The sequence below is a fragment of the Mus pahari genome, chromosome 10 (genome assembly GCF_900095145.1).
Source record: "Mus pahari chromosome 10, PAHARI_EIJ_v1.1, whole genome shotgun sequence".
NCBI lineage: Eukaryota > Metazoa > Chordata > Mammalia > Rodentia > Muridae > Mus > Mus pahari.
The window spans coordinates 53,420,981-53,446,348 of record NC_034599.1 but is presented as its reverse complement, the minus strand read 5'-3'; the positions used below and the strand labels follow the sequence as shown (position 1 = coordinate 53,446,348).

Below are 25,368 nucleotides of genomic sequence, written 5' to 3'. Positions count from 1 at the left end.
CATCTCAGCATAAGCCACTATAGTGGTGAAAACAATCCCTTATGAGATAGGAAAGAGGATCTTGTGCTGTAGAAGCTGGAAGGTGCTCACTGCTTTGAGGGGCAAGTGCAAGGAAGGAGAGGAGGGGAAGCAGGCAGTCAGGTCAGATCGGGCTCCCTTGGAGCTGAGCTGTTATTCAAGTGGATGAGCAGGCCTGTGTTCCCCCTGGAAGGGGGTGATTGGATGCAGTGCATGCTTTATGAGCGTGTGTCTATGTGTGTGAGTGTGTTCATACAGGGGGCAAGCTTGTCTATGGCTGTGTGTGTGTGTGTGTGTGTAAATAGAAACCAAAAGTCAAACTTGAGTGTCTTCCTCAGTTGTTGCACCTTGCTTTTTTTTTTTTTTTTTTTTTTTTTTTTTTTTTTTTCAAGACAGGATTTCTCTGTTTCCTATTAATAGTGTGTAAACATTCCTTTCTTAAGAATCTCTATTGTTTAGTCTTTTTTNCTGGCTGTCCTGGAACTCACTTTGTAGACCAGATTGGCCTCGAACTCAGAAATCCGCCTGCCTCTGCCTCCCAAATGCTGGGATTAAAGGCGTGCACCACCACGCCCGGCTGCTTTTTTTGAGACAAGGTCTCTTACTGACTCTGGAGCTCACCAGTTTGGTAAGCCTGGCTGGCCAACAAAAACCTGGCTGGCCACCTATTTGCTCTTTCCTAGCACTGGGATTATATGTATACCACCACACCCTGCTTTTCTGTAGGACAGTGGTTCTCAACCCTCCTAATGCTGCGAGCCTTTAATACAATTTCTCATGTTGTGGTAACCCCCGACCATAAAATGATTTTCACTGCTACTTCGTTACTGCAATGTGCCACTGTTAGGAGTCATAATGTAAATATCTGATGTGTGACCCCCATGAGGTCGTGACCCACGGGTTGAGAACTGCTGGTATGGGTGCTGGGGTACTAAGCTCAGATCCTCATGTTTGATATGCTTTGATAAAGTGGCAGTCACTTTATCCAGCGAGCCATCTCCCCAGCCCCTGCATCAGTTCCTTTAGATTGCTGATAACTGACAACTTGATTGCTAACAGCCCAGACCATATCCTCCCCAGGAACCTCAGTAAGGAAGTCTTTACTGAGGGTTTCTGCAGAAAAGCTGAGCAAAGACTCTGATTGGTTATGGCTTGGCTCATGTCCCATCCCTGAACTGGGAGTTGGACAAGGGTTTATCCCTGTCAGATCTGGTCACAAGCCCAAGCTTGAGGTTGAGCCACAACCTCCCTGCATATCGGGTAGATTCCCTGCAAGGGGGCTGATCCCTGGAGTCAGAAGAAGCCATTGGAAATAAACAAGGAATTTATTAAGGATTGTGGAGAAAATAAGCATCCATGTGGAGCCTAGCCCCTCGGGGGTGTGAAAGCGTGTGTGTGTGTGTGTGTGTGTGTGTGTGTGTGTGTGTGTGTCCCCGCACGCACACGCACACACGCCTGGAGTGTTACTCCATTGCCGAGGAGGAAAAGCACAGATGGCCGGGGGGGGGGGGAACTAAGCAAGTCAGGTCAGGAGGTGTTGATCTGTTTTAATTTCATCTGGCCCCTGGGATTGGCTGTCCTTAGGCTGCGCGAATTTAAGAGTCATTGTCTCCAAGAAGCTGTCAGGGATATTTCAAGACAGTCTGGGGTAGAATGAGGAGAGGGGGTGGAGGTGTGGGCCACAGCATCCCAGCTCCCCACTGCACAGAAGCAACCTGGAATCCTTAAGTGACCTCTGCCTCATCTTCCCACAGCATCTCTCTCCCAGGGTGCCGTCTTCCCAGAATATGTGGTGACGGTGACGTTCCTTCTTCACTCCATCACTTTCTCTATCACCTCCTCTCCCAGACTGAGGGATGTCCCTTTCTCCGAACAGTCTTCCCTAAGGCTCCCTGAAAGTTGTCAAGGAACTGCTAATCCTTCTTACCCATGTCACCAGTGTGCACCAGCATCAAAGGACGGTCATATTATACTTTCATTATACATCGGTTCTCCAAACCTTTCCCCTGAGGAGATGGTGCTTGTCTTAAAAACACGAGGACTTGAGTTTGAATCTCTAGAACCCAAGTTAAAGCCAGGTACCGGGGTTCCCCTATTTCCCCAGCACTGCGGGAGGTAAGATAGGTAGATCCAAGGGCTTGTGGGCCAGCCAGCCTAATCAATTATGGAAGTTGAGGGGCCAGTGAACTGTCAGAACACATGGAACAACCTAGAAGCTCCAGTCCTCCCCAGCTTCATCGGAAGCAGGTAGCTAGACATGAGAAGGTGGCACTGAGTTCAAGGACTTAGGACTTTTTGAGCCACACATTTGATAATCTTTTTTTTTTTTTTTTTAGTGAACTATGTGACATAGTTGCCTGGTGGTGACCTTGTCAAGGGATTGCAAATATTTGCAGGGCCAGGAGAAGGGACATATGCCTGCTATGCGGTTGTAGGGACTTCATGAGGACCAATATAGGCTGCCCTGAGAGACAGATTTCGGCTCAGTGTAAGGAAGCATTTTCCGCCTGTGATCTGCTTCAACACAAGCAGACTGCCTGGGAGTAGCTAATGTCCATCCTCAGAGAGAGCATATGAGCTGGCAAGGGTGGCCAGGGAAAGGTCTCCTGCTCTGACACCTAGCCATCTACTTTGAGGTTACTCCAGGATTTGCCCTGGTCCCTGGTCTCTGGTCTCTGCGGGGATCCCAGCTCTGGTTTCTGTGGTCACCTTGTGTGAATGACTTCCCATGTCTCTCACTTGGCAGGGGAATGAACCTAGCTTATTTTCAGTGTGAATTTTCTTTTCTTCCTCTGGCATATGCCTCGCTCCCCCCACCCCCACCCCTGTCTCCACATCCTATTCTGTGGGCCCACGTTCACCCATTTGTTCTAAGCACCAGTCTTGCTCTTTTCATACACGCCTTGGGTCACTTGCATCCGTGAAATAATCTCTAAGCTGGGCTCTGGGATCCATTGGTGATGGTTGAGACTGTCTGTAGCTCACATTTTGAGACACCTATTTTAGACGGTTCCTTCTGTGGCTCTGAGCAGTAGCAATTTTCCTGGGGCGGAGAGAGAAGGAAGAGATAAACAGGGAGGGATGGCTCCCTAAATTAGTTCATTCAGATGCCGTAAGAAAGACCAAAATAACAGTGACTTATGCTGGAGCAGATGCTTAACTTCTCACCCATGTGACCATCTGGCTGTATCCAGGGCGGAAACCGCAGCCCCAGGGACCCTCTGTCTTGCTGGTTTGTAATGCTTGGGTGTTACCCTGGTAGTTTGGTCCTACAAGGCTTGCCTCGTCTCCGGTTCATGCATTGGAAGGGGGAGGATGAAAAGAAAAAAAAAAAGAAAGAAAGAAAAAAGAGTGTGCCTTCCATCTTTAAGTACCTGACCCAGAAACTGTACATGTTAGTTCCTCTGAAATCATATTAGCCAGGAAATGATCCCGTGGCCACACCCAGATGAAAGGGAGTCTGGGATCTGTAGTCTTTAGCTGAGCAGCCCCGTGCCTGACTAATAAGGCCTCAGAAGAGGAGAACAGATTTAAGGAGATGATTGGTGTCTTCTGTGGTGACATGGCTGTATGTATTTCAGTGTCACGTGCGTGGTAGTGCTAAGGATTAATATATTAAAGATCCATTAAGCTAAGTGAAGGTTTTCTTTTAGAAACTTTGTGCTCAGAGAGAGGACGTTGACTGGTAAGATGATGGCTCAGCAGGTGAGGTGCCTATTTCCAAGCCTGACCCATGCGGTAAAGAGAGAACTGACGTGCACAAGCTGACCTCTCACCTCTGTGCGTGTGCTCCGTGCACATCCATGCTTAGACATTAAATATTAAAGGCTTCAGTAAATGGATGTGAATAATTACAAATTAAACAAGAGCCATTTGTTTTATGTGTATGAATGTTTTGCCTGCACGTACATGTTGTATCATGGGAGTTACCTGATACCAGAGGTCAGAAGAGGGGGCCAGATCTCTTGGAACTGGAGTTGCGGGTGGTTGTGGCCCACCATGTGGGTGCTGGGAACTGAACCTGGGTGCTTTGCAGGAGCAGCAAATGCGTTTAGCCACTGGGCCATCATCTCTCTAGCCCCACCCCCACCCCCGCTGCCCATGCTCCTTTAAAAAAAAAAAAAGTTGGTGTAACCATTTTTTTTTTTTTAAATTGTGATAAAACACCATGACCAAAGGCAACTTACAAAAGAAAGAGTTTAAGTGGGCTTACAGTTCCAGGGCTTTAAAGTCCACGATGGCAGAGCGAAGGCATAGTGGCAGGAAGAGTTGAGAGCTCAGGGCTCGAGCTGCAAGCAGGAGGCAGAGGGCACATTGGGAACAGCACCAATCTTTTGAAACTTCAAGCCTGCCCTTACTGATACCCCTCTTCCAACAGGGCCACACCTCCTAATCCTTCCTGAACAACTGGAGGCCAGGTGTTCAACTGTATGGGTCATCCTCATTCAAACCCTCACTGTGGGAGACCTTAGTAAGACTGTACAGTGAAGTGGCAGAGCCCCAAACCTTGGGCTCATTTCTGTCAGTGTGCGCCTGGGTGGCACTAGCTGTGGAAGCCAGAGGACAAGCTTGGCTGCTGATCCTCAATTGTCGTCCACCTTGTTTTTTTATTTGATTGCTTCTGTTTTGAGACTGGCTCTCTCACTAGCCCACAGCTCACTAAGCAGGCTGGGTTGGTTTGCTGGTAAGCCTAAGGATTTGTCTTTCTTCACCTCCCCAGTCCTGGGACTACACTCAAGTACCACCATGCCTGGTATTCCCTCGGAGTTCTGATGATCAAACTCAGTCCCTCCTGCTTTCGAGGCCTTGGTCTTTCATATGCTGCCATATCAAGGAGATGTGCTTGAGAGGCAACAGATGGGGCTAAGATGAATCTCACATTTCCCAGCCTTACGTGGAGAGCTGCTCCAGGTCCTCAGGACACACTTGGAGGCTATGATGGCTCTCAGATGCCACACAGCAGCCCTCATGGAATCTTAAAGTGTGCCTTAGTGAAAAGCATGTCTACCTTCTGTATTGGGTCTGCTATTTGAGAACACACAGACACATTAGTCACCTTTGTGCCCACGGCATCCACTATAGGTATTCCATGCATTATTAAAGGAATTGTCCAGTGCACAGGCGTATTTACATATATATAAGGGTTCCTACAGTTGCACAGCATGAGAAGGCATCCTAAGAAGGGCCTTCAGTGTCAAGTAGAGGTATGTAGGTCTTCTCCTGTAACTACTGGGGAGCCATGGGAGATGCTTAAGCAGGGGAGGACATGGTTCTGCCTTAGGTCAGATTCCTGTCTTAGGTCTCAAGAGAAGGCACCAAAGAGAACGAGTTTGGTAGGGGTGACACGTGGGACTTACAGGATCAGTGAAGGGGGTCCAGGGGGCCCTAGATGGCAGGCCAAGGCAACCAAGTGAGGGGGGGGGGTCCAAGAATCGCTGACAGACTCGGGGTTTGTTTTTGTTTTGTGACCCAGGATGGCCTTGCCCTCACTCACTACGTAGCTAAGGATGACCCTGTACTCCTATCTTCCTGCCTCGGTCTGGGTGTGCTCAGATTACCGGCATGTCCCACCACAGCTGGTTTAAGAGGGGCTCAGAGGTTGAACCAGGAGCTGCATGCTTGCTGGGACAGCACTCCGCCAGCTGGGCCACGTCCCATCTCCCTGGCTTTGCTTCTATCTAGAAGTAAACAAGGACAGAAGCCTTAAAAGCTGGCAGCTCTGTGGGCTTTAGCTTCCCGTGGCGCATAGCCAGTAGTACAGGCAGCTAGCTGCCTGCTAGGTTTTCCTGCAGGCTGATGGTGCCCTTGTCAGGCAGGAAGTGGTGTCCCCAAGGGTGTCACTGTGAATTGGGGCTGCTGACTCAGCACCCAGACAGCCAGGCTTTGAGGCCACCAGACTTTGGACCGGAAGCATCTGGAAAGGAAGTGGCTGCCCAGGGCTTCCCCGCGGTGAACCATGGACAGCCAGGGAAGTGGGTGGCTGGCCAGGATGCAGGGTTTGGCTGAGGGACTCCCTCAGTGCACTGCCTGACATAGGGGGTGGGGTGGGGACGTGTGTGATAGGATGGAAGGGCTGTCCCTGTGTACCTGAGGCTAGACCAATTGCTTGGCTGTAGGCAGCACTTGCTCCATCAGAGGTAGAAAGGATGTTCGCAGGATTGGGCTCTTCTCAGCCCTTGTGTTTGGGTTTGGTTATGTATGTATATGTTTGTTTCTCGTGCTGCATGTGACCAAGGCATACAGTCTGTCTCTGGAGGTGGTCATGAGGATACAAAGTGTTCATATTCTTGCCAATTACTGTTAGGTGGGACAGATGGTCGTGGGTTACATGGCTTGAGCAGGCAACAGCGAGAGACACAAAAAGTGCCTGCAGCCTGCCTGAGTCAGGCACCTGCAAGCTAAACCCATGGAAGTTTGAGACCACCCCGGGTCAGGCTTGGTCTGTTGTAAGAGATCCAACCCTTGCTAAGGCTTGACACTGACACAGGCCCTGCCCCTGGCCTTTCTTCTCTGCTGGGCCTTGGTTGTTTGGTACATGAGTATTAAACTAGCAGATGTCTCTCCCAAACAACACATCCTTACATTTCTGCTACTCCTAGGACTCTGACCTGGGGTTTCTGCACACAGGCTCCTAACCTAACGTGCCTCGTACAAAAAAAAAAAAAAAAAAAAGGGCTCCATATTTCCTGCTCCAGTAACCAGGTCTCAGAACCAAGTGTCCTGACAGTTGCTTTCTCGTGTCCTACACTCTCAGATGCTGTCACTATGATCTACACCTGTCTTATCACTCGGCTGGCTCCTTTCATCTCCCCTGCACATGCTATCAAAGTATCCCTGACGAGGCTGTTTCTTTATTCCAGAACCCTCAGTGGCTCCTGGTTACTGAGTAGACTTTTCAAGTTGAACCCTAAGTCTGTCTAAAGTCTACCCCTTTACTCTCCCATCTCTCCCATCAGCCAAAGTGACCTGAGCACAGCCTGGACCCCAAGCTCACCGGCCTTGGCTGGCTGGCCTCCTGGCCTCTTCCCACGTAGATTTGGATGATCCTGAGGACTCTGGAGGAACTTTGAGACAAAGGCCCCCTCTTCCTCTTCCACAGGCAGGAGCAGCCATCCTCCACGGAGAGCCCAGCTGTCAGCTGCCTCACAGGAAGATGCTTCGAGGATGGGGTGGCCCCAGTGTGGGTGTGTGTATGCGCGCAGCGCTGGGGGTGCTGTGCCTCTGCCTCACAGGTGAGGGGAGGGGTCGTGGTCATGCTGGTGTGTGGGGATGCCCACTCCTCCCTGGGCTCCAGCCAGGCTGCTCAAATGTCCTTAGCTTGCATTCTTTCTTTCTTTCTTTCTTTCTTTCTTTCTTTCTTTCTTTCTTTCTTTCTTTCTTTCTTTCTTTTTTTGTTTTTTTGAGACAGGGTTTCTCTNCTTTCTTTCTTTCTTTCTTTCTTTCTTTCTTTTTTTGTTTTTTTGAGACAGGGTTTCTCTGTGTAGCCCTGGCTTTCCTGGAACTCACTCTGTAGACCTGGCTGGCCTCGAACTCAGAAATCTGCCTGCCTCTGCCTCCCGAGTGCTGGGATTAAAGGCGTGCACCACCACGCCCAGCGTCATCATGCTTTCTTGACCACTTTGTATAAAACAGCATAGCACTCTTCTTCCCTCCGTAAACCACCTCTGCCCCGAGCGCTTTATTACATTCTTCCTATAATTTACCTCCACTTGACATATGGTTCCTTTGCTAATTTCCTGTTGTCACCTTGCTCATAAGGCAGGGTCTAACCTCAGCGACTGAATGGATGATTGCTATGTTCACAGCACTCAGTTCCCACGGTGAATAAATTCCCACCTAGTGCTTGGCTAAGTAAATGCCCTGTTTAGGTAGTCAGCCATCCTATGGAGAAAATAAAGCCAAGTGTCTGGCGCCATCTAGTGGTCATGAGAGACAACACCATCTCTACCTGTTCAGACTTCTTTTTGTGTGTGTTTGCTTGGTTGAGACAGGGTCTCACTATGTGTACCTGGCTGTCTTTGAACTCATTATGTAGACAGGCAGGCCTCAAACTCACACAGAGATCTACCTGTCTCTGCACCCCAAGTGCTGGGATAAAAGGTGTGTACCACCACACCTGGCCTGGTTCTAACTTCTTTAGAAAGGATTTTGGGTGACTGAGTTTCATGTCCTAGATGTCCCTTACAAGGAGACACGTAGGTCTAGTTGGCAAAGATGAAAACTGGCCTGAGTTTTCATGGGATCACTGAAAGATATCCAGGGCCAGCTTCAACCTCTAGACATCACATACTAAGAAAGAGTATGTGTAGAATTAATAGTTAAAGACCAATCACAAAACATATACAAATTTTCTAAGCCTTCTATGGGCGCTGTATTTAGCTGGCTTCATTTGAAGATTGTTTGTGCTGGAAAGTTTATAGGATAGAAGGCACGGGGGCCAATAGAAGAACCTGTTCCATGGCCCTTTTTCTTTCTTTCTTTCTTTCTTTCTTTCTTTCTTTCTTTCTTTCTTTCTTTCTTTCTTTCTTTCTTTCTTTCTTTTTGTTTTTCCTTTTTTTTTCTTTTTGGTTTTTTGAGACAGGGTTTCTCTCTATAGCCTTGGCTGTCCTGAAACTCACTCTGTAGACCAGACTGGACTTGAACTCAGAAATCTGCTTGCCTCTGCCTCCCAAGTGCTGGGATTAAAGGCATGTACCACAACTGCCTGGCACCATTTTCTTATAACTTATAAAAGAAAGCATTTCCTCTGGGGGCTTGCTTAACAATGTCAGAGGGTAAGTCCATGGCCATTATGGTGGAGAATATGACAGCAGGCAGGCTGGCATAACACCAGAGGGAGCAGTAGCTGAGAGATTACATCTAAGCACAAAACAGAGAGGAGAGCACAGGCTTTTGAAACCTCAAAGCCCATGCTAGTTACACATCTTCTCTAACAAGGCCACACCTCCTAATTCTTCCCAAACAGTTCCAACAGCATTTAAACATATGAGCGGGTGGCGGGGGCAGGGCACGTTCTCATTTAAATCACCACACATTCCTTCTTTCTTACCCTTCATCACCAGCAAACATTGATAATGCTCTGGGCTGCATCTCATATCTGGCTGGTTTGCTCAATCCCTGTGGCTGCTCTTCACTCCAGGGCCTAGAACTTGCTATGTTGTCCAGGCTAGCTTCAAATTTATGGAGATCCTCCTGCCTCTGCCACCCGAGTGCTTAGCCTTTCGCTGACTTGTGCTCACAGCCTCATGTGTCCTTTCCACCGTGGCATCGCCATCACTTCTTATAAGGACCTCTGAGCTGGTCTTCCGACAACCCTCTCTCCCTTCCACAATATAGTCTCCCTTTATAGACGAGCCGGGGTGAGCTTCAGGCTTTGCCACCCAGATCATATCTAATAATTAGTGCCTTCCGTAATGACATCCTCTTGAAGGTGGGAAACCCCAGGTTTTTTCCAGCATCTCTCAAAGCCCCGTCTGGCTGGCCTCCAGTGGGCTTTCCCATGTGCTCTTTCTGGTCCGCACCTCAGGGCCTTTGTACCTGCTGGTCCCTCTCCCTGGGACACACTTACATATGTTTCATAGAGCTCCTGCTATGGGCATTCATATCTATGGGCATTCTTTCTTGCAGAAGTTAAGTATGTTTATTTGTGAAAAGAAGAGAAGGAAAGGCACTCATGAAGTTCTCTCACCCAAGGGAGATCACTGAGAACAGTGGGCATTTACTTTCTGCATGCACCCTTCCTATACAGATTTATGTAGCTGTAGGGAAATGCAAGGGACCTGGAGGTAGAGAGAACCTGCCAGGCTTAAAAGCTGCCTCTTCTTTGGTTCTTTCTTTTTCTTTGTCTTTTATAAGTACTTCCTCTTTCTTCTCCACTCACAGCTTTTTTTTAGAATAGAGTGAATCCAAAGCTGGTCCATGCTCTAACACTGAGCCACCCCCAACTCCCCACCCCCTGACACAGTCTAATCAGGAGCTGATGAACATCTGTGTCCATCACAAACTGCCTGCCTTCCACTCCAACATAAACGAGCTCCAGGGTACGACCTGGGTCTTGGTCCTTGTCGCATTTCTAATTCATGGTGGCACATAGCTGCTTGCAGTGAGGAACGTAGATAGAAACTTACTCTGAACCTCCGACCTAAAAGGAAGCATGTGCAAAGCCTAGAGGTAACTGGGAAAGGAGAGAGACCCTGAGAAATCCCATCTTTCCTAACTGCCCTACCCCTTCTGACTCAACCCCCCAGGAGCTGTGGAGGTCCAGGTCTCTGAAGACCCCGTGGTGGCCCTGGTAGACACAGATGCCACCCTACGCTGCTCCTTTTCCCCAGAGCCTGGCTTCAGTCTGGCACAACTCAACCTCATCTGGCAGCTGACAGACACCAAACAGCTGGTGCACAGCTTCACGGAGGGCCGGGACCAAGGCAGTGCCTACGCCAACCGCACTGCGCTCTTCCCTGACCTGTTGGTGCAGGGCAATGCGTCCTTGAGGCTGCAGCGTGTCCGAGTAACTGATGAGGGCAGCTACACCTGCTTTGTGAGCATCCAGGACTTTGACAGCGCTGCTGTTAGCCTGCAGGTGGCCGGTGAGCGTGGAGAGGGGTACCCTCTGCTTCCACTCTTCATCCTTCTGCATGTGGCCTCTCACACGCTGCTGCACCACAGACGAGCCAGCACCTGCGCTAACAGCCTGTGCGTCTTCCACTATCTCCTGCACTGATGCTGTTGGTGATCCCTGCCCTCTGCCACCCTCCAGCCTTCTACTCAAAGCCCAGCAACCTGGGGACAAGGTGACATCATATGCACCAGCTCCCATGGCTGCCCAGAGGCTTTGGTAGGGCTCAGCAGACTGGCCTTGTGACCGAATCTTAGGTGGCCAAAGAACAGGGTTTGTTTGATGTGCACAGTATGCTTAGGGTGGTCCAGGGTGCTAATGGCACCTACAGATGTCTGGTACTTGGTGTTACAGTAGGATCGTCACAATCTACAGAAGCCCCATGGGCTTTTAGTTTTTGGTTTTAAGTAGCACCTTAAAGGGGAGGTTATAGTTCTTATCAATTACACTTGAAGTTAAAGGAAGTTAGTTCCTTCTCTCCAGTCTCTAAACAAGTGAGATGCTTGGTTGTGATAGGATGGTGGGGGAGGGGCCTTCTTGACTCCCCAGACTCTAAGGCTGTAGAAACCTCTTGGAAGGACGGAGATGCATCTGGGTCAGCAGGTCACGCACAGGAGAGAGAAAGGAGTTCTGCGGGGAAGGGGGTTGTTCTTGTGGGACTCCTGATGATCCTATCACCCCAAATCTGAATCCCAGGGATGGCTCTTGTCAGTCAAGACCAGCCTGCTATGAAAAATCAGATATGAGACTCAGTCTGTCCCAAGAGAATGAGGAGGAAGAAGGCCTGGGTTTTGATGGGAGAAGAGGCTGTGGGACGGCTGCAGAGGTCCTATCCCTCCTCAACGCATTGTCTCTGACTCTGACCCAGGAGGCATGGAGGTCCAGGTCTCTGAAGACCCTGTGGTGTCCCTGGTGGACAGTGACACCACCCTATGCTCCTCTACCCTCCACCCTCGAGTCTGGCTTCAGCCTGGCCCATTTTAACCTCATCTGGCAACTCAGACACCAAATAGCTGGTGTGCAGCTTCCCTGGGGGCTGGGTCCAGGGCAGGCCTATCCCAGCAGCACAGCATTCTTCCCCGCTGGCACAGGGCAATGTGTTCTTGAGGGTTCAGTGCATGTATATAGCCGATGAGGGCAACTTCCCCTGGTTTGTGGGCATCCGGGACTTTTGCAATGCTGCTGCCAACCTGCAGGTGGCAGCTGAGTCACAGGCGGGAGCATTTCCCCCTCCTTGTTCCCTGCATGCAACCCCTCCCCTGTCCCACTGCTCATACCACTATCAAAGAAAGCCCCAGAGCTGGCTCCTGACCCTCAGCCTCTGTGTCCTTCCTCCACTGGATTCCCCCGTGCTGACTGTCATCGCTCTCTGCCCTCTGCCACCCTCCAGCCCCCTACTCGAAGCCCAGCATGACCCTGGAGCCCAACAAGGACCTGCGTCCAGGGGACATGGTGACCATCACGTGCTCCAGCTACCAGGGCTATCCGGAGGCCGAGGTGTTCTGGAAGGACGGACAGGGAGTGCCCTTGACTGGCAATGTGACCACATCCCAGATGGCTAACGAGCGGGGCTTGTTCGATGTTCACAGCGTGCTGAGGGTGGTGCTGGGTGCTAACGGCACCTACAGCTGCCTGGTACGCAACCCGGTGTTGCAGCAAGATGCTCACGGCTCAGTCACCATCACAGGTAAGGGGCGACGGTCAGCCGAGGAAGAGCTGAGGGAGCAGCTATCTCTTCCCCAGGCCCTAAACTGGAACATCAGTGTGAAGGTGTTCCTATAGATTTCAGGTACTCCGAAGCCTTCCCCAGTGAGGAGTCTTTAAGGGACTTGTTTTCTTGAGCTGATAAATCGTTCGTCACATTTGTTTTCCACGGTCCTTGTGTCTCTTACTTGGACCACAAAGTACCTTCCTGGAATCTAGAGGGGTGGGTGGGATTCTGGGGCAGACACAGGCTTGCTCATAGACCTGCTGCGTGAGGGTGTGCTTTCCAGTGGGCACTTCTTTGGTGTGAAAAAAAAAAGTCTATTGTCCAACTGTGAAGCCCTGGGAGCCTTGTAGGTGGATCTCACTCATCGGGGCCAAGAGGACACTTCTTCCTGCAGACTGGAGTACCAACCGCCCTGGCATTAGTCAGAGTTGTCTCTACTGCCCTCATGTGGTCAAATGCTAGATTGAGACTCCCACTGGAGGAGTCTCTTAAATGTCTGGTTTCCAGGTCAGCTCTAGCCCAGGTAGGCACCTTCAGTGCTTGGGGATGTAAAGAGGGCTCAGGTTCACCTTCATGCCAAGGTGGACAGTCACCCTCTGTGTTTGGCCTTGACATGTCTCTGTTCAGTCCTTTGGTAGGTCTGTGTGCTAGGTCTAGCTCCCCAGTGCCTCTCTCTGGGCTGTGTAAGCTTTCCCAGGGTCCTCTATGTCTCTGAGGTCAGGGTGTCTGTCACAGGTGTTTCTCATCCTATAACTTCTGCCTGGCACCCCCAGCCCACCCAGCTTTCTACTTCCAATGGTTGCCATCGTCTGTGTAGACCTTAGGCTTCGTTCCGGCTCACCTCTCCTGCTGAGGGCGCTGGGCCTTGTATGGGTTTCTCTCCTGATGAACTCAGAGCCAGTGGCCGCCATTCATGCTTGTCTCCCAGGAGTAAGTCTTATTCCTCTTGCTTTTTAAGGTACCACCCAGACCTCCCCAAGACTGAACTTCTCTGTAGAGAGCCAGTCTATGCATCCTCTAAGGGAGTCCCTTCCTCAGCTCTCTCATATTCTGAGGTACCACCTTGATCTTACAGAGAGCACCATAGGAAAGCCATGTTTCACTGGAGTTGGAGAGATGGCTTAGTGATTAAAAAGACATGATGCTCTATCATTGAAGACCACAGAGTTTATGTCCAAGCACACGTGTATCACAAGGCTTGCAAACATCTATAATTCCAACTCCAAGGGATCAGATGCTCTTTGCTGGCCTCTGTGGGTTCTCTCTCTCTCTCTCTCTCTCTCTCTCTCTCTCTCACACACACACACACACACACACACACACACACACACGTGTGAATACATGCACGCGCGCGCACACATACACACATACATGAACATTATTTTTTTAAAACAACAACAACAACAACAACAGATTTGTTTTGTTTTTGTTTTGTTTTTATAAGAAAGACCAAGGAGTCTGGAGTGAGATGTAAGATGGACAGATGTGTGGAGGTTATCAGGAAGGACAGAGGGCTCATGACCAACCTGCACCCGGTGGGCTGGGATATCTGTAGTATGCTTGCTGTGAAGCAAGGGTTTGTATGTGGAAAGAACAGTTGCCTGCTTCAGAGAACATTACCTTAGTAGATAGCATTGACTGAAAGGGATTTCATTTGGACTGGTGTCGTCAAGCACAATTCAGACAAGAGACGGAGGGAGGCCCAGGGAAAAGGGGCTCTCCCAAGACCACAGACCAGCACAGTGTCTTTAAAGGATTTGGGGGCTGGGCCCCACTTTGAAAATTGACAAGTGCTAAAGGCTGTGGTTTGCCCAAAGCTTGGCGGGTTCCCAGCTTCTCTAAACTCCATCTGAGGATCTTTTGGATCCTTTTGCAGCATTCTGCAGCGAGCAGAAGAGCCAGGATCTGAATCCAGCATTGGCCTCTTAGCCCAGTTTCTCTCCTCCCCGCCGGCTGGCCTCCTGTTTCCATTAGAGCAGAGCTGGCTTACCTTGGAGCCCTTGGCCTGCATTTGGCTGCACACAGCTCTGCCTTGTACAGCATTCTGGGATTTCGATGCTCAGTCCTCTGCCTGGTCTCCCTCCACCTGATGGGGGTTAGTGATGTCGAGCATGCTGTGCCAGGCATCTCTGGAGAGAGAGCGATTTCTAGAGCCAACACTGAGAATGTAGGTCTGTGCCCCACTGACTGTGTCCTTGGCCAGGAGGATGAAGGAACTCTCACCCTCCTTTAGGCTCCGTGTCAGGGTGAACCTTCCCTTTGAGTATTTCAGTTTTTTATTAGCTTATACTAATTACATATCAAATAGATTATATTTCACATATATACAATGCATTCTGATCATGCTCACCCCAATACCATTTCATGTCCCCTGTCATTCCGTCTGATCCCCTTCCTCTGCTCAACTAGTGTCCTCCTATTTTCATTACTTTAAAACCTTTGTGTGTATGTGTGTGTGTGTGTGTGTGTGTGTNTGTGTGTGTGTGTGTGTGTGTGTGTGTGTGTGTGTGTGTGAGAAGGTCAGAGGACAAACTTTTGGGAATCGGTTCTCTCCTTCCACCATTGGCTCTGGGGCTAGAACTCAGGTTACCAGGCGTTCAGAGTAGACTCGTTTACCAGTTGGTATCCCCCTCCCATCTTAATGTCTCTCTATATTTTGTGACACTATGGCACAAGTGAGGGGCCAGTTATAGGAGCTTGGGCACTTTATTTCCTTCCCCCGGCGACCATTAGCTGCCTGTAGTTCTTCAGGGGGAGTGGAGGCCCTTGGATATTTCTGCTGCTCTGCCCTGTTCACTGCTGCAGGGGCATCTTAGACATTTCCAGAGAACCCTCACATGGGCTCTAGACTGACCTAGCCAGCCACCTCAGCTGTGGCCTCTGCTCCTGGAATGGCTTCTTCTGCTTCCAGGGTTCAGAGCAGCAGTGCCCCCGCCCCCCTCACCCCATGTCTGTGGAAAGCATAGCTACTGCAAAGACTTACCACAATTCCTGGCTGCAGGCTGCGGGTCCCGCCGCCTGGGTTCTCCACTGTGGCCGCAGCTGCCCTGGCTGCAGGCTGTTTCCAGAGAGCGTAACGAATCAGCTATCTTTGTTAGTGCCCCACCCCCCTCACCTCCAACCCGCCCCTGCAGCGGCTCTGCCCTGGACCCAGTGTGGAGTCCGTGTGGGGATGTGCTCAGAACAGCTGCTGGTCCCAACCCCACCTTAGATGCTCCGCCTCCACTCACTCCTTGACACGAGATATCTGATGGGGAGCCTCACGTTGCTCGTGAATATTGGTGAGGCTCCCCCAGATCTGAATGGATCCTTGAGTGACTTAGACTCTCACTCCAGGTCCTCATCTATGTTTAGAACTAGGCACACTTTTTGTGCAGTGAGTGACAGAGAGTACTTTGTGGGCCATGTTCCATCTCTCTGCTGATGGTTTTACTACTGATTGATTGGCAGGATCTCCTTGTCTCCGTTTTACTATTGATCGATTGACTGATTGTTTGTCAGGATCTTACTGTCTCAGTTGACCTTGAACTAAGTCTGTAATGAGGATGACCTTGAGTTTCTTCTCCTTCCACCTCTACCTCCTTAGTTCTGGGATTCCGGGGGCTCAGGAAACAATGCCCAGTTCATGTGCTGCTGGGAATCCAACCTGGAGCTTCTCGTGTTTTAGGCAAGTGGCCTACCAGCTGAGCTACATCTGCAGAGTACCATAGCTTTTCTTTTCGTTCTTTTTTCTTTTCTCCTTTCTTTTTGTAGCTCTTTTCTAGATATAAAAGCTAATACTAGCTCATGGATTGTCAAAAACAGGCCACAGTCTGACTCAGGGCTGTAGCTGGCTGATGCCTGACCTTCAGAATGATGTAAACCAGGTAGGACTGTAACCTCGAGGGAGGCCTCTGGAGAGACGACTGCTAGGAAGGGAAAAATGACAGCGACTATGTAGATCCTGGAAGGAGTCAGGACTAATTCTGTAGAGAACGGCCGAAGTGGGGTTTCCTGTGGCGACATAGACAGAAAAGCTGGGAGCTGGGTCAGCTTAGCCTTAGAGATCCAGCCATACATGCCTGCTTGTCTTGGGGCACATCACTGTTTTAGTTTATTTGGTGCAGCTGAGACAGGGTCATGTAAAGAACAGACATTTGGGCTGGAGAGATGGCTCAGTGATTAAGAGTACTGGCTGCCCTTCCAGAGGTCCTGAGTTCAATTCCCAGCAACCTCATGATGGCTTACAACCATATCATTATAAACTCTGATGCCCCCTTTCTGGTATGCAGGTGTACATGCAGATATACATTAAATAAATAAAACTTAAAAAAAAAAAAAAAAAAAAAAAGAACATTTACTGTCTTGAGAGTACCATACCCAGGCAGCTGGGAGGGCAGAGAAAGAAAACACTTGGTACAGAAGGATGAAGGCTGGTATCTGGAACCCGACTCTTAGAAGACAGAACGATTATCCTAGGTCAGTGAGGCCCTATCCATGGTTATTAGTCACCCTTGGGCTTCTTAGCTCCCCCTCTTCCCTTCTGAGGTGAACCCATAGTCACAATGGCAGGGTTTGGTGGGGTGAGTGGAGCTGTGACCCTGGGAGCCCTGGCCATGGAAGCCTCAGTGAGCATCATTGACCTTGGTGGCGTAAAGGGAGCTTGGGAGTCCCTGTTCACACCGTAGAACAAGATGGTCTCATGCTTCTTTCTTCCTCTTCTAGGGCAGCCCCTGACATTCCCCCCTGAGGCTCTGTGGGTGACCGTGGGGCTCTCTGTCTGTCTTGTGGTACTGCTGGTGGCCCTGGCCTTCGTGTGCTGGAGAAAGATCAAGCAGAGCTGTGAGGAGGAGAATGCAGGTGAGGGAGAGCGGCTCGTGTGTGCATGCGTGTATGTACATGTGTGTGCATGCGTGTGTGTGTGTGTGTGTGTGTGTAGGTGTGTGCATGCGTGTGTGTACATGTATGTAGATGTGTGTATGCATGCGTGTGTGTGCGTGTGTGTGTACGTGTTGTACATACATGCCTGCATGTCTTGGGGCATGTCACTGTTTTCGTTTTTTGGTTCAGCTGTAGGAGAATACCCGAGACAGGGTCATGTAAAGAACAGACATTTACTGGCTTTTGCTTCTCCAGCTGTAGGTACCATATCCAGACAGCTGGGAGAACACAGAAAGCACTTGCCACGGAAGAATGAAAGTTGGCGTTTGCAACCCTAGCACCTACATAAATGTCTAGTGGGCATGGCAGCTTGTCTGTAATTCCAGCTCCTAGAAGGAGGAGACACGAGCTTCCCCAGAACAAATGGATCAGTCAGACTAGCCATATCAGTGAGCTCTGGGTTCAACTGAGAGACCTGGTCTTAATGAATAAACATGGAGAGTGACCAAGGAGACTCCTGACATCAGCCTTGGGCCTCTACATACATGTGCACCACACACATGTAAACAGGCATGCACACATGCACGAGTACCACACACTCAGCTGCATGCACAAAGTGAGTAAGTCAATACCGTGTCTAGGATCTGCCCCTGGAGAGGCCTTGCTGTTCATTAGATGGTGGAAAGCAAGAGGGCAAAGGTCATAGTACCCGTCCCATCTGCAAGGGTGGCGAGGTCAGAGCCTAATCACCCTTTAGAAGCATCGCCTCTTTAGGAAACAAAGTTAATGTAAAATTTAAAATTAATTTTTTAATTTAAAGTTTTTATGTATGGGCATTTTACCTGCATGCAGGTCTGAAACTGAAGTCACAGGTGATTGATTATTAGCTGCCATGTGGCTGCTGAGAACAGAATCTTGTTCTCTGTAAGAGTAGGCAGTGCTCTTTAACCTCTGCGCCATCTCTCCAGCCCAGAAGTCCCACCTCTTGATGCTGTTTGACGGCAGCTGATTTCAGTGTGTGTTTGGGAGGGAAACTGGGATTCAAACAGTTGCTGTGTCTGTGAGAGGGTGAACAGGAGAGGTCTAGCCTTAGACTTTGAGGCTAACGTCCTACTCGAGTGGGTGTGAGCCTGCCTGTCAGCGTGGAAGCATGGCAGCTGGGTGTAAACAGCAGTGTGTTGTTTCATGAAGGTGGTGGGTGTGACAAGGAATGAGTGTGTCTGCGGAAGCAAGCATGAAATTGAATGTCTATGTAAGTCTTGTGTCTGTGAGTGAGAAGAGGTTTCGAGCCTTGGGAACATTTAGTTCGTGTGTCACTGGGAAGAGTGTGTGTCTTCCTTGGAGTGCAGAGTGTGCAGCGCCTCACGGTGCCATCTGCTGGATGTGAGTTGGTGTTGGTGATTGTAGATGGGCGAGAGAGTGGATGTTGGTGGTTGTCACATGAGAGCAGACAGGTAGTGGCGGCTGGAAGGTGAGTAGGTATGAAGAAAACGTGAGCAGAGTTTGGTGGATTGTGGGTAAGTGATGCTTGGGTCATAGGTGGTTAAGTGGGCTGTGGCAAATAGAGGATGGGTGGGGACACTAAAGCGGGGTACAGAGGGACTGAGGAGATGACTCTGTCAGTAAAGTAGCCCCTGGGCAAGCATGAGGACTTGAGTTTGGATCCCCAGAACCCATGTAAAAGCCTGATGTGGCAGCTTGCTTCTGTAACACTGGGGTAGTACTGTAACAGAAAGGTCCTGCTTCTGTAACACTGGGGTAGTACTGTAACACTGGAGTAGTACTGTAACACTGGGGTAGTACTGTAACACTGAGGTAGTACTGTGACACTGGGGTAGTACTGTAACAGAAAGGACCTGCTTCTGTAACACTGGGAGACGGAAAGATCCCTGAAGTTCACAACCAGCCATTCTAGCTGAATCAGTGAGCTCTGTGTTCAGTGAGAAACTTACCTCAAAAAAAATAGCCGGGTGGTGGTGGTGCACGCTTTTAATCCCAGCACTTGGGAGGCAGAGGCAGGCAGATTTCTGAGTTTGAGGCCAGCCTGGTCTACAGAGTGAGTTCCAGGACAACCAGGACTATACAGAGAAACCCTGTCTCAAAAAACCAAAAAAAAAAAAAAAAAAAAAAAAAAAGTTACTGAGGAAGACACCCAATGTCAACAGCTGACCTCCATATGCATGCACAGATACATGCACACACACACACATAAAAACCAAAGAAGTGAGGTCCAGATGTGGTGATGTGTGCTGGGTTGTGAGGTGGTACAAAGCTGAGTAAGTGGGCCCTGACCAGGAAGTGCTGGGTTTCCCGCTGCAGTCCTCCCATTCCACCCTAAGGTTCTGCTCTGGTCTGGTCTCAAGCTCCAACCTTGAACCCAGCATTCAGACTAGAAGTCACCAGGTGTGGGCGTGCTGGCTGCGAGAGCTGAGAAAGCTTGTCATTCACCCTTGTAGGTGCTGAGGACCAGGATGGAGATGGAGAAGGATCCAAGACAGGTGAGCCTGGCTGTCTTAACTGGGGAGGCATCTGATACAGGAGACAAGATTTCAAGGGTTTGATATACCCTCTGATGGAGGGCCCCAACCCAGGGTCAACTACCACTCAGGCGTCTCCTGCCTACCTTGGTCCATCCAACTGAGGACTTCCCAGGGGTGGGAGGAGGGCTTCAAGAGAGAGGAAGTCTCTTATTTAAAAAAAAAAAAAAAAAAAAAAAGGAGCCTTCAGCAAATAACTGTCTCTTTGGTCTATTTTCCCATGTGTAAGAAATGCATGTGAGAGAGCCAGGTGTGGTGGCGCGTGCCTTTAATTCCAGCACTTGGGAGGCAGAGACAGGTGGATTTCTGAGTTTGAGGCCAGCCTGGTCTACAAAGTGAACTCCAGGACAGCCAGGGCTGTACAGAGAAACCCTGTCTCAAAAAAACCCAAACCAAACAAACAAAAAAGAGAAATGCATGTGAGAACAGGTCTCTAGGTGTTTCTGCATTGGATTAAATGAAATAGTCTATGCAGAAGACAGTACCATGCCTGGGGTCTAGTTAAGAGCTTATGGTGGCCCTTATTGTGATAAAGCAGACAACTGTGGATAGCCCGATTCTCCTTAGAGGCTGGGCAACACTGGCAAAGTGCTTTGCCCCTGTGGACTTCCATGCCTCACCTGTAAAATACCCCCCGGCCCTGTCCTAATGGCGCCCGAGAGCTGTTCTGAAGCTCTGGTTCTGAAGCTCTCTCCAGAGCCTAGAGAAGCCGTTGCTTTGCAGAGGGTCTTGGGCTAAGGTCAGGTCTTAGGGTGAATGCTGAGGTCCTGGTGCCCCACAGCTGCAGGACCAGGAGAGACACTGCTGAGAAAGGCAGAGTTCCAGTGAGCCATCTTGGACTGGTCCAGTTGACAACAGCAACCTCCCCACTCCCACAGAAGGAAGGGCAGGAGACATGCCTGGGGACTGCTATAAATCATGCCAATTAATTTGCCACCTGTTGGTGCCTATGTGGCCAGCATGGAGAGGGACCTGGGATCAGGCCTCCTTTCTCACGCTCAGAGGTAGATGTTGGCAGGGGGAGGGAGGGAGAGGAGAATGGGCTAGAGAGTCAGTCAGCCACATGACCCTGGGCCTCAGGAGGCATCTGTCACCATGCCAGCCTCCCTGACCCCTCATCTCACCTCATTTCTAGCCTGGGCTTTGTGTGCTGCCACACCTCCAGCTAGTCAGATGTGTGTCCTTGTCCCCATTCTATAGGAAGGGAGCCTGAGGTTCAGGGAGGAGAGGCACATGGGATTTATTCAGAGGGGTGAAGGTAGGACTTGGGAACTGAGGCTTGGCATGGCTCTGGGGTTCCTCCCCTGGTACTTCAATGGTGCCAAGCTCTGCCCGTCCCTTCTGCATCTCCACCTTATTTCTCCCTCCACCTGCCTCCCTAGGATTCTTCTCTTATCACAAGCTCTGTTCTTTTTTTTTTTTTTTTTTTCCAGCTCTACGGCCTCTGAAACACTCTGAAAACAAAGAAGGTAAAGATATATTGCCTGAGATTGAATGTGTGTGTGTGTGTGTGTATGTGTGTGCCTGTGTAGGAAGCAGGATAGAGGGGCCACCATGGTCACCCTTCTGCTGCTGACCTCTGCTTTTGCTCCAGAAACACAGCATCCACTCACCCAAATGTCCTACCCAGGCTTCCCCACACCGGGCATTTCTACCTCTCCTGGCTGATAATCTTAAAGCTGCAGGTAGCCTAGGGCCTGGATTCTGTTCCCTGCTATATGAAGCTCTCAGCCTGGGTCTAAGGGGTTGCTGTGGCTGCCATGCCCCCTCCAGAGGCAAGGGATGAGAAGGAGGGCAGGGAACATCTTTCTAGGGCTTGGCCAAGAATAGCTCCTGTCACTTTAGATACATCCCATTGGGCAGAACCTAGTCACGTGACCTGTTTTTCCAGGTGAGGCTAGAAATGTAGTTTTCATCTGGGCAGTCACATTTCTGGTGCATAGGAGGGGGCTAATCAGTACAGTGGTCCTTGTCACTCACGTGGGTGGGCAGGTTTATTAGAGAACATAGGAAGTGATCGTCTCCTCGCTGCTGTTGGGAGGCAGTGAGCATAGAAGAATGGAGCCCTGCTGCTGAGAAATGTTAGCTGGGTGTCTGAAGAGAGTTGCTACACATTGTAGCCCTAAAGGTGAAGCACGGGCTTTCCTGCTCCCCAGGGAAGCACCTCGGCCCTAGTCTGTGACCGAGATGGATGACTGAGAAGCAGGCTATGACAACTCCTTTCCCGAGGACAGACAGATCCCAAAGGAAGGGAGAAGAACAGGGCCAGAGGTGTCCGATTTGGACATTTCTCAACAGGGAGGCAGACAGAGGGAAAGGGCTTCCTGCGGGGTGATTCTTCAGGTCATTGGAACGGAAAGGAGCGCCCGGTCAGAGGAGGGAATTGGGCCAGGCCTTGAAGGGTGAGTCAGATGGACTAGGCAGGCCATACTGGCTGTGTACATACAATGTAGCAGTGTAAGGAGATACACTCCTTAGCCTACCTATGCTGCACACAGATAACAGCCTCCTGGATAGTGGTCACGGTGCACACTCCCAGTTGGGCATGTGACTTCTGATGTACCACCAGGAGCAGAACTTCTAGCTTCTAATGCATTTCTCCCCCTTTTCCTTTTATCCCAACATGAAATGTAGATGATGGACAAGAAATTGCTTGATCGAGAGCTGCTGCCCTTCCCAGGTCGGGGGCCCAACCTCTGGCAGTGTTGAGCTTCAATGTGAGCCCTTCCCCCAATGAATGGGTTCTGTTCCACAGATCTACCCGTTCATCAAAGGACGTGGTTCATAGACCACCCACAGCCTTACTTTTCCAATGGACTTAATTCCCATCATCCTGCAGCCTCATTTCTCCAGTGACAGGATACACAAACCATCCTGCAGCCTTACTTCTTACAGACACGACACAAAGATGATGTTCTTCCTCGATGTTCCTCCAGAGTCATCTGGTGGCCTTGTGATACCGCATGAACCTTCTTCCATCTGCCTTACTTCTAATGGACACACACACACACACACACACACACACCACCCCCGCATCCTTGCTCCTCCAAAGCCATGCAGACTGTGTAACTGCTATTATTCTCCAAGGGGCATCCTGTTCAGATGAACCCCTGCCTTACTTCTCTGAAGACAGCTGCACAGTTACCCCTTGGTTCTTTCTCCCATGGCCCTGACGTATCTTAGTTACCAATCCTCAACCTCGGTTCTGAGGGTGGGATCCCATCACTCGGCGAGTCTTCATCCTGACTTCCCTGCCCTGATCTGGCCCCAGCTTTTGTTGTCTTGCTCCCTGACTAAGTGAGATGGGGCACCCCCCCTACACACACACACACACACACACACACACACACACACACAGGTCACAGATACCTTCCTGCAGCTGTGCGTGCTGGATCACGTACATACTCACCTTGCATGGTCTCCCTGGGCTGTGCCCGTTCTCCTCACAGGAAGCAGGTGCTTGTCTCCCTGGTTCTCAGGGCCCCTTGGGGGCTCAGCCTTCAACCCTGTGTGTCCCCATGTTGGGAATCTTTGTTACCTTTTCCTTCTTAGTAAATTAACATCTGATAATAACCACTGGGTCCAGTGGGACTTTCACAGACCCACCAGCTAGATAAATAATGACACAGAAGTTTATTAATATTTTAAGGCTTAGACCTTTTGCTGGGCACTCTCCCAACTACTCTATCCTGACTAATCCTGGCACTATGTCCCACCACATGGCCGGGTCTACCTCTCTGCTCCACTCCCAATCCACCTCCATGTCTGCCAGCAAGTCTCCCGTGATTCAGTTCTTCTCCCAGAGTCCCTATCTCTTCCCGGAAGTACCAACTTCAACTTCCTGCCCAACTATTGGCCGTCAGCTCTTTATTAAAGCCGATCAGATGTAATTCTAGATTGCCTTAGGCAGGTGTGGAAGAAACAAGTATTTCTAAAATATGAGACCAGCGGTGAGCCATAGAAATAACAACACCAGATCCTGCCAGCATTTCACCCTCTGCTGGTACAAAATTAACAATCGAATATACAGAGACCTACCTTCAGAGTGTACCCCAACAACAGGCGTGAGCATTGTGCTGGGTACTAGGGTCCTGCCGGAAATTCAGAGACCTTACCTCCAGCTGGGACATGGCCTCGCTCCCGACTTACCCACCACTTCTGGATACCTCACCCTCAGCCCACACTATCCCTGACCTAGGGCCCAGGGTAGGGCCAGAAACATGGAGAAAACATAGCCCCTTGCCGTACCTGGAGGACTGGGTATTTTCCAGAGTCTTTATAGATGTGGACTGGAAGGCAGGTGGCCACAGCCATGCAGACCTGGGTCGGGGCAGAAACCTATGCCGTGCTGGGACCTACTCAACAGCTGGAGCCTGAAGAGGGCCTGAGGACAAGAAGGGCCTTCTTACCATGGTGCTACTCTGGAGCTGAGGTATGTACCTGGCTTCTGACAGAACTTCTGACGTCCTCCTGAAGGCCTCTCTCCCACCCCAGTACCTGAGGACCTGAGGATAATTTAAACATGGGATTCTGGCCAGCACCTGGAAGAGCCAGTTGGATCTCTGACTTTGGACCCAGCCTGGTCTACAGAGGGAGTTCCAGGACATCTGAGGCTCCACAGAGAAACCATCTCAAAGACTAAAAATAATAAACATGGGGACTCTGTAAACTGGGTGTATTTTGGGAGAAATAAATGTCTTTTTCTTTCAATAGCCTATGGCCTGTGATATCTGTGAAACAGTGGGGTGGCTTGGTGCTAGAGGGAAGGAATCTGTCCTGGGCACATCCTCCTGGGGAAGGGTTACCTAGCTCTCCATAGCCCAGTGGCCTCCTTAGGTTCCTGGCTCCAATTTCCCTCTTAGGAAAGTAAAGCTGGTTGACCAAAATCAGGTTCCTTTGCCAGTGACTCCGCTCACTGATGTGCATGTCACTTGATTTCTTTCTTTCTTTCTTTCTTTCTTTCTTTCTTTCTTTCTTTCTTTCTTTCTTTCTTTCTTTCTTTCTTTCTTTTAATTTATTGGTTATTTTATGTATTTACATTTCAAATGTTATCCCCTTTCCTGGTTTCCCCTCTGGAACCTTCCTCTCCTATCCCCCCTCTCCTTGCTTCATGTGGGTGTGCTCCTCCACCCACTCCCACCTCCCCGTCCCGGCCTTCCCCTACACTGCAGGCATTGAGCCTTCCCAGGACCAAGGGCTTCTCCTATTGATGCCTGACAATGCCATCCTCTGTTACATATGCAGCTGGAGCCATGGGTCCCTCCATGTGTACTCCTTGGTTGGTTGGTGGTTTAGTCCCTGGGAGCTCTGTGGGGAGGGATGTCTGGCTGGTTGATATTGTTCTCCCTATGGGGTTGCAAACCCCTTCAGCTCCTTCAGTCCTTCCCCTAACTCCTCCATTGGGAATCCCATGCTAAGTCCAATGGTTGGCTGCAAGCATCCACCTCTGTATTTTTCAGGCTCTGGCAGAGCCTCTCAGGAGCAAGCACTTGTTGGCATCCACAATAGTGTCTGGGTTTGGTGACTGTATATGGGATGGATCCCCAGGTGGAGCAGTCTCTGGATGGCCTTTCCTTCAGTTTCTGCTCCACCCCCTGTCCCTATATTTCCTTTAGACAGGAGCCCTT

The 25,368-nt window shown here is 50.1% G+C and overlaps 1 protein-coding gene across 1 annotated transcript; it reads left to right on the top strand.

Annotated features, from left to right (window-relative positions):
* Window positions 1-7,090: 7,090 nt before the first annotated feature.
* Window positions 7,091-24,388, top strand: Cd276 (CD276 molecule). The gene is made up of 7 exons (XM_029543798.1): window positions 7,091-7,250; window positions 10,266-10,604; window positions 12,024-12,320; window positions 17,049-17,183; window positions 19,661-19,702; window positions 21,175-21,210; window positions 22,376-24,388. The coding sequence occupies exons 1-7, from the start codon at window positions 7,172-7,174 to the stop codon at window positions 22,396-22,398; spliced, it is 951 nt and encodes a 316-aa protein (XP_029399658.1). The 5' UTR covers window positions 7,091-7,171; the 3' UTR covers window positions 22,399-24,388.
* Window positions 24,389-25,368: the final 980 nt, after the last annotated feature.

Excerpts from the sequence above, each read along its gene's own strand:
- Cd276 (XM_029543798.1), top strand. The coding sequence starts at position 7,172 with ATGCTTCGAGGATGGGGTGGCCCCAGTGTGGGTGTGTGTATGCGCGCA. Across the intron at positions 10,605-12,023 it reads TGTTAGCCTGCAGGTGGCCG|CCCCCTACTCGAAGCCCAGC; the intron begins GTGAGCGTGGAG and ends GCCACCCTCCAG. Across the intron at positions 21,211-22,375 it reads ACACTCTGAAAACAAAGAAG|ATGATGGACAAGAAATTGCT; the intron begins GTAAAGATATAT and ends CATGAAATGTAG.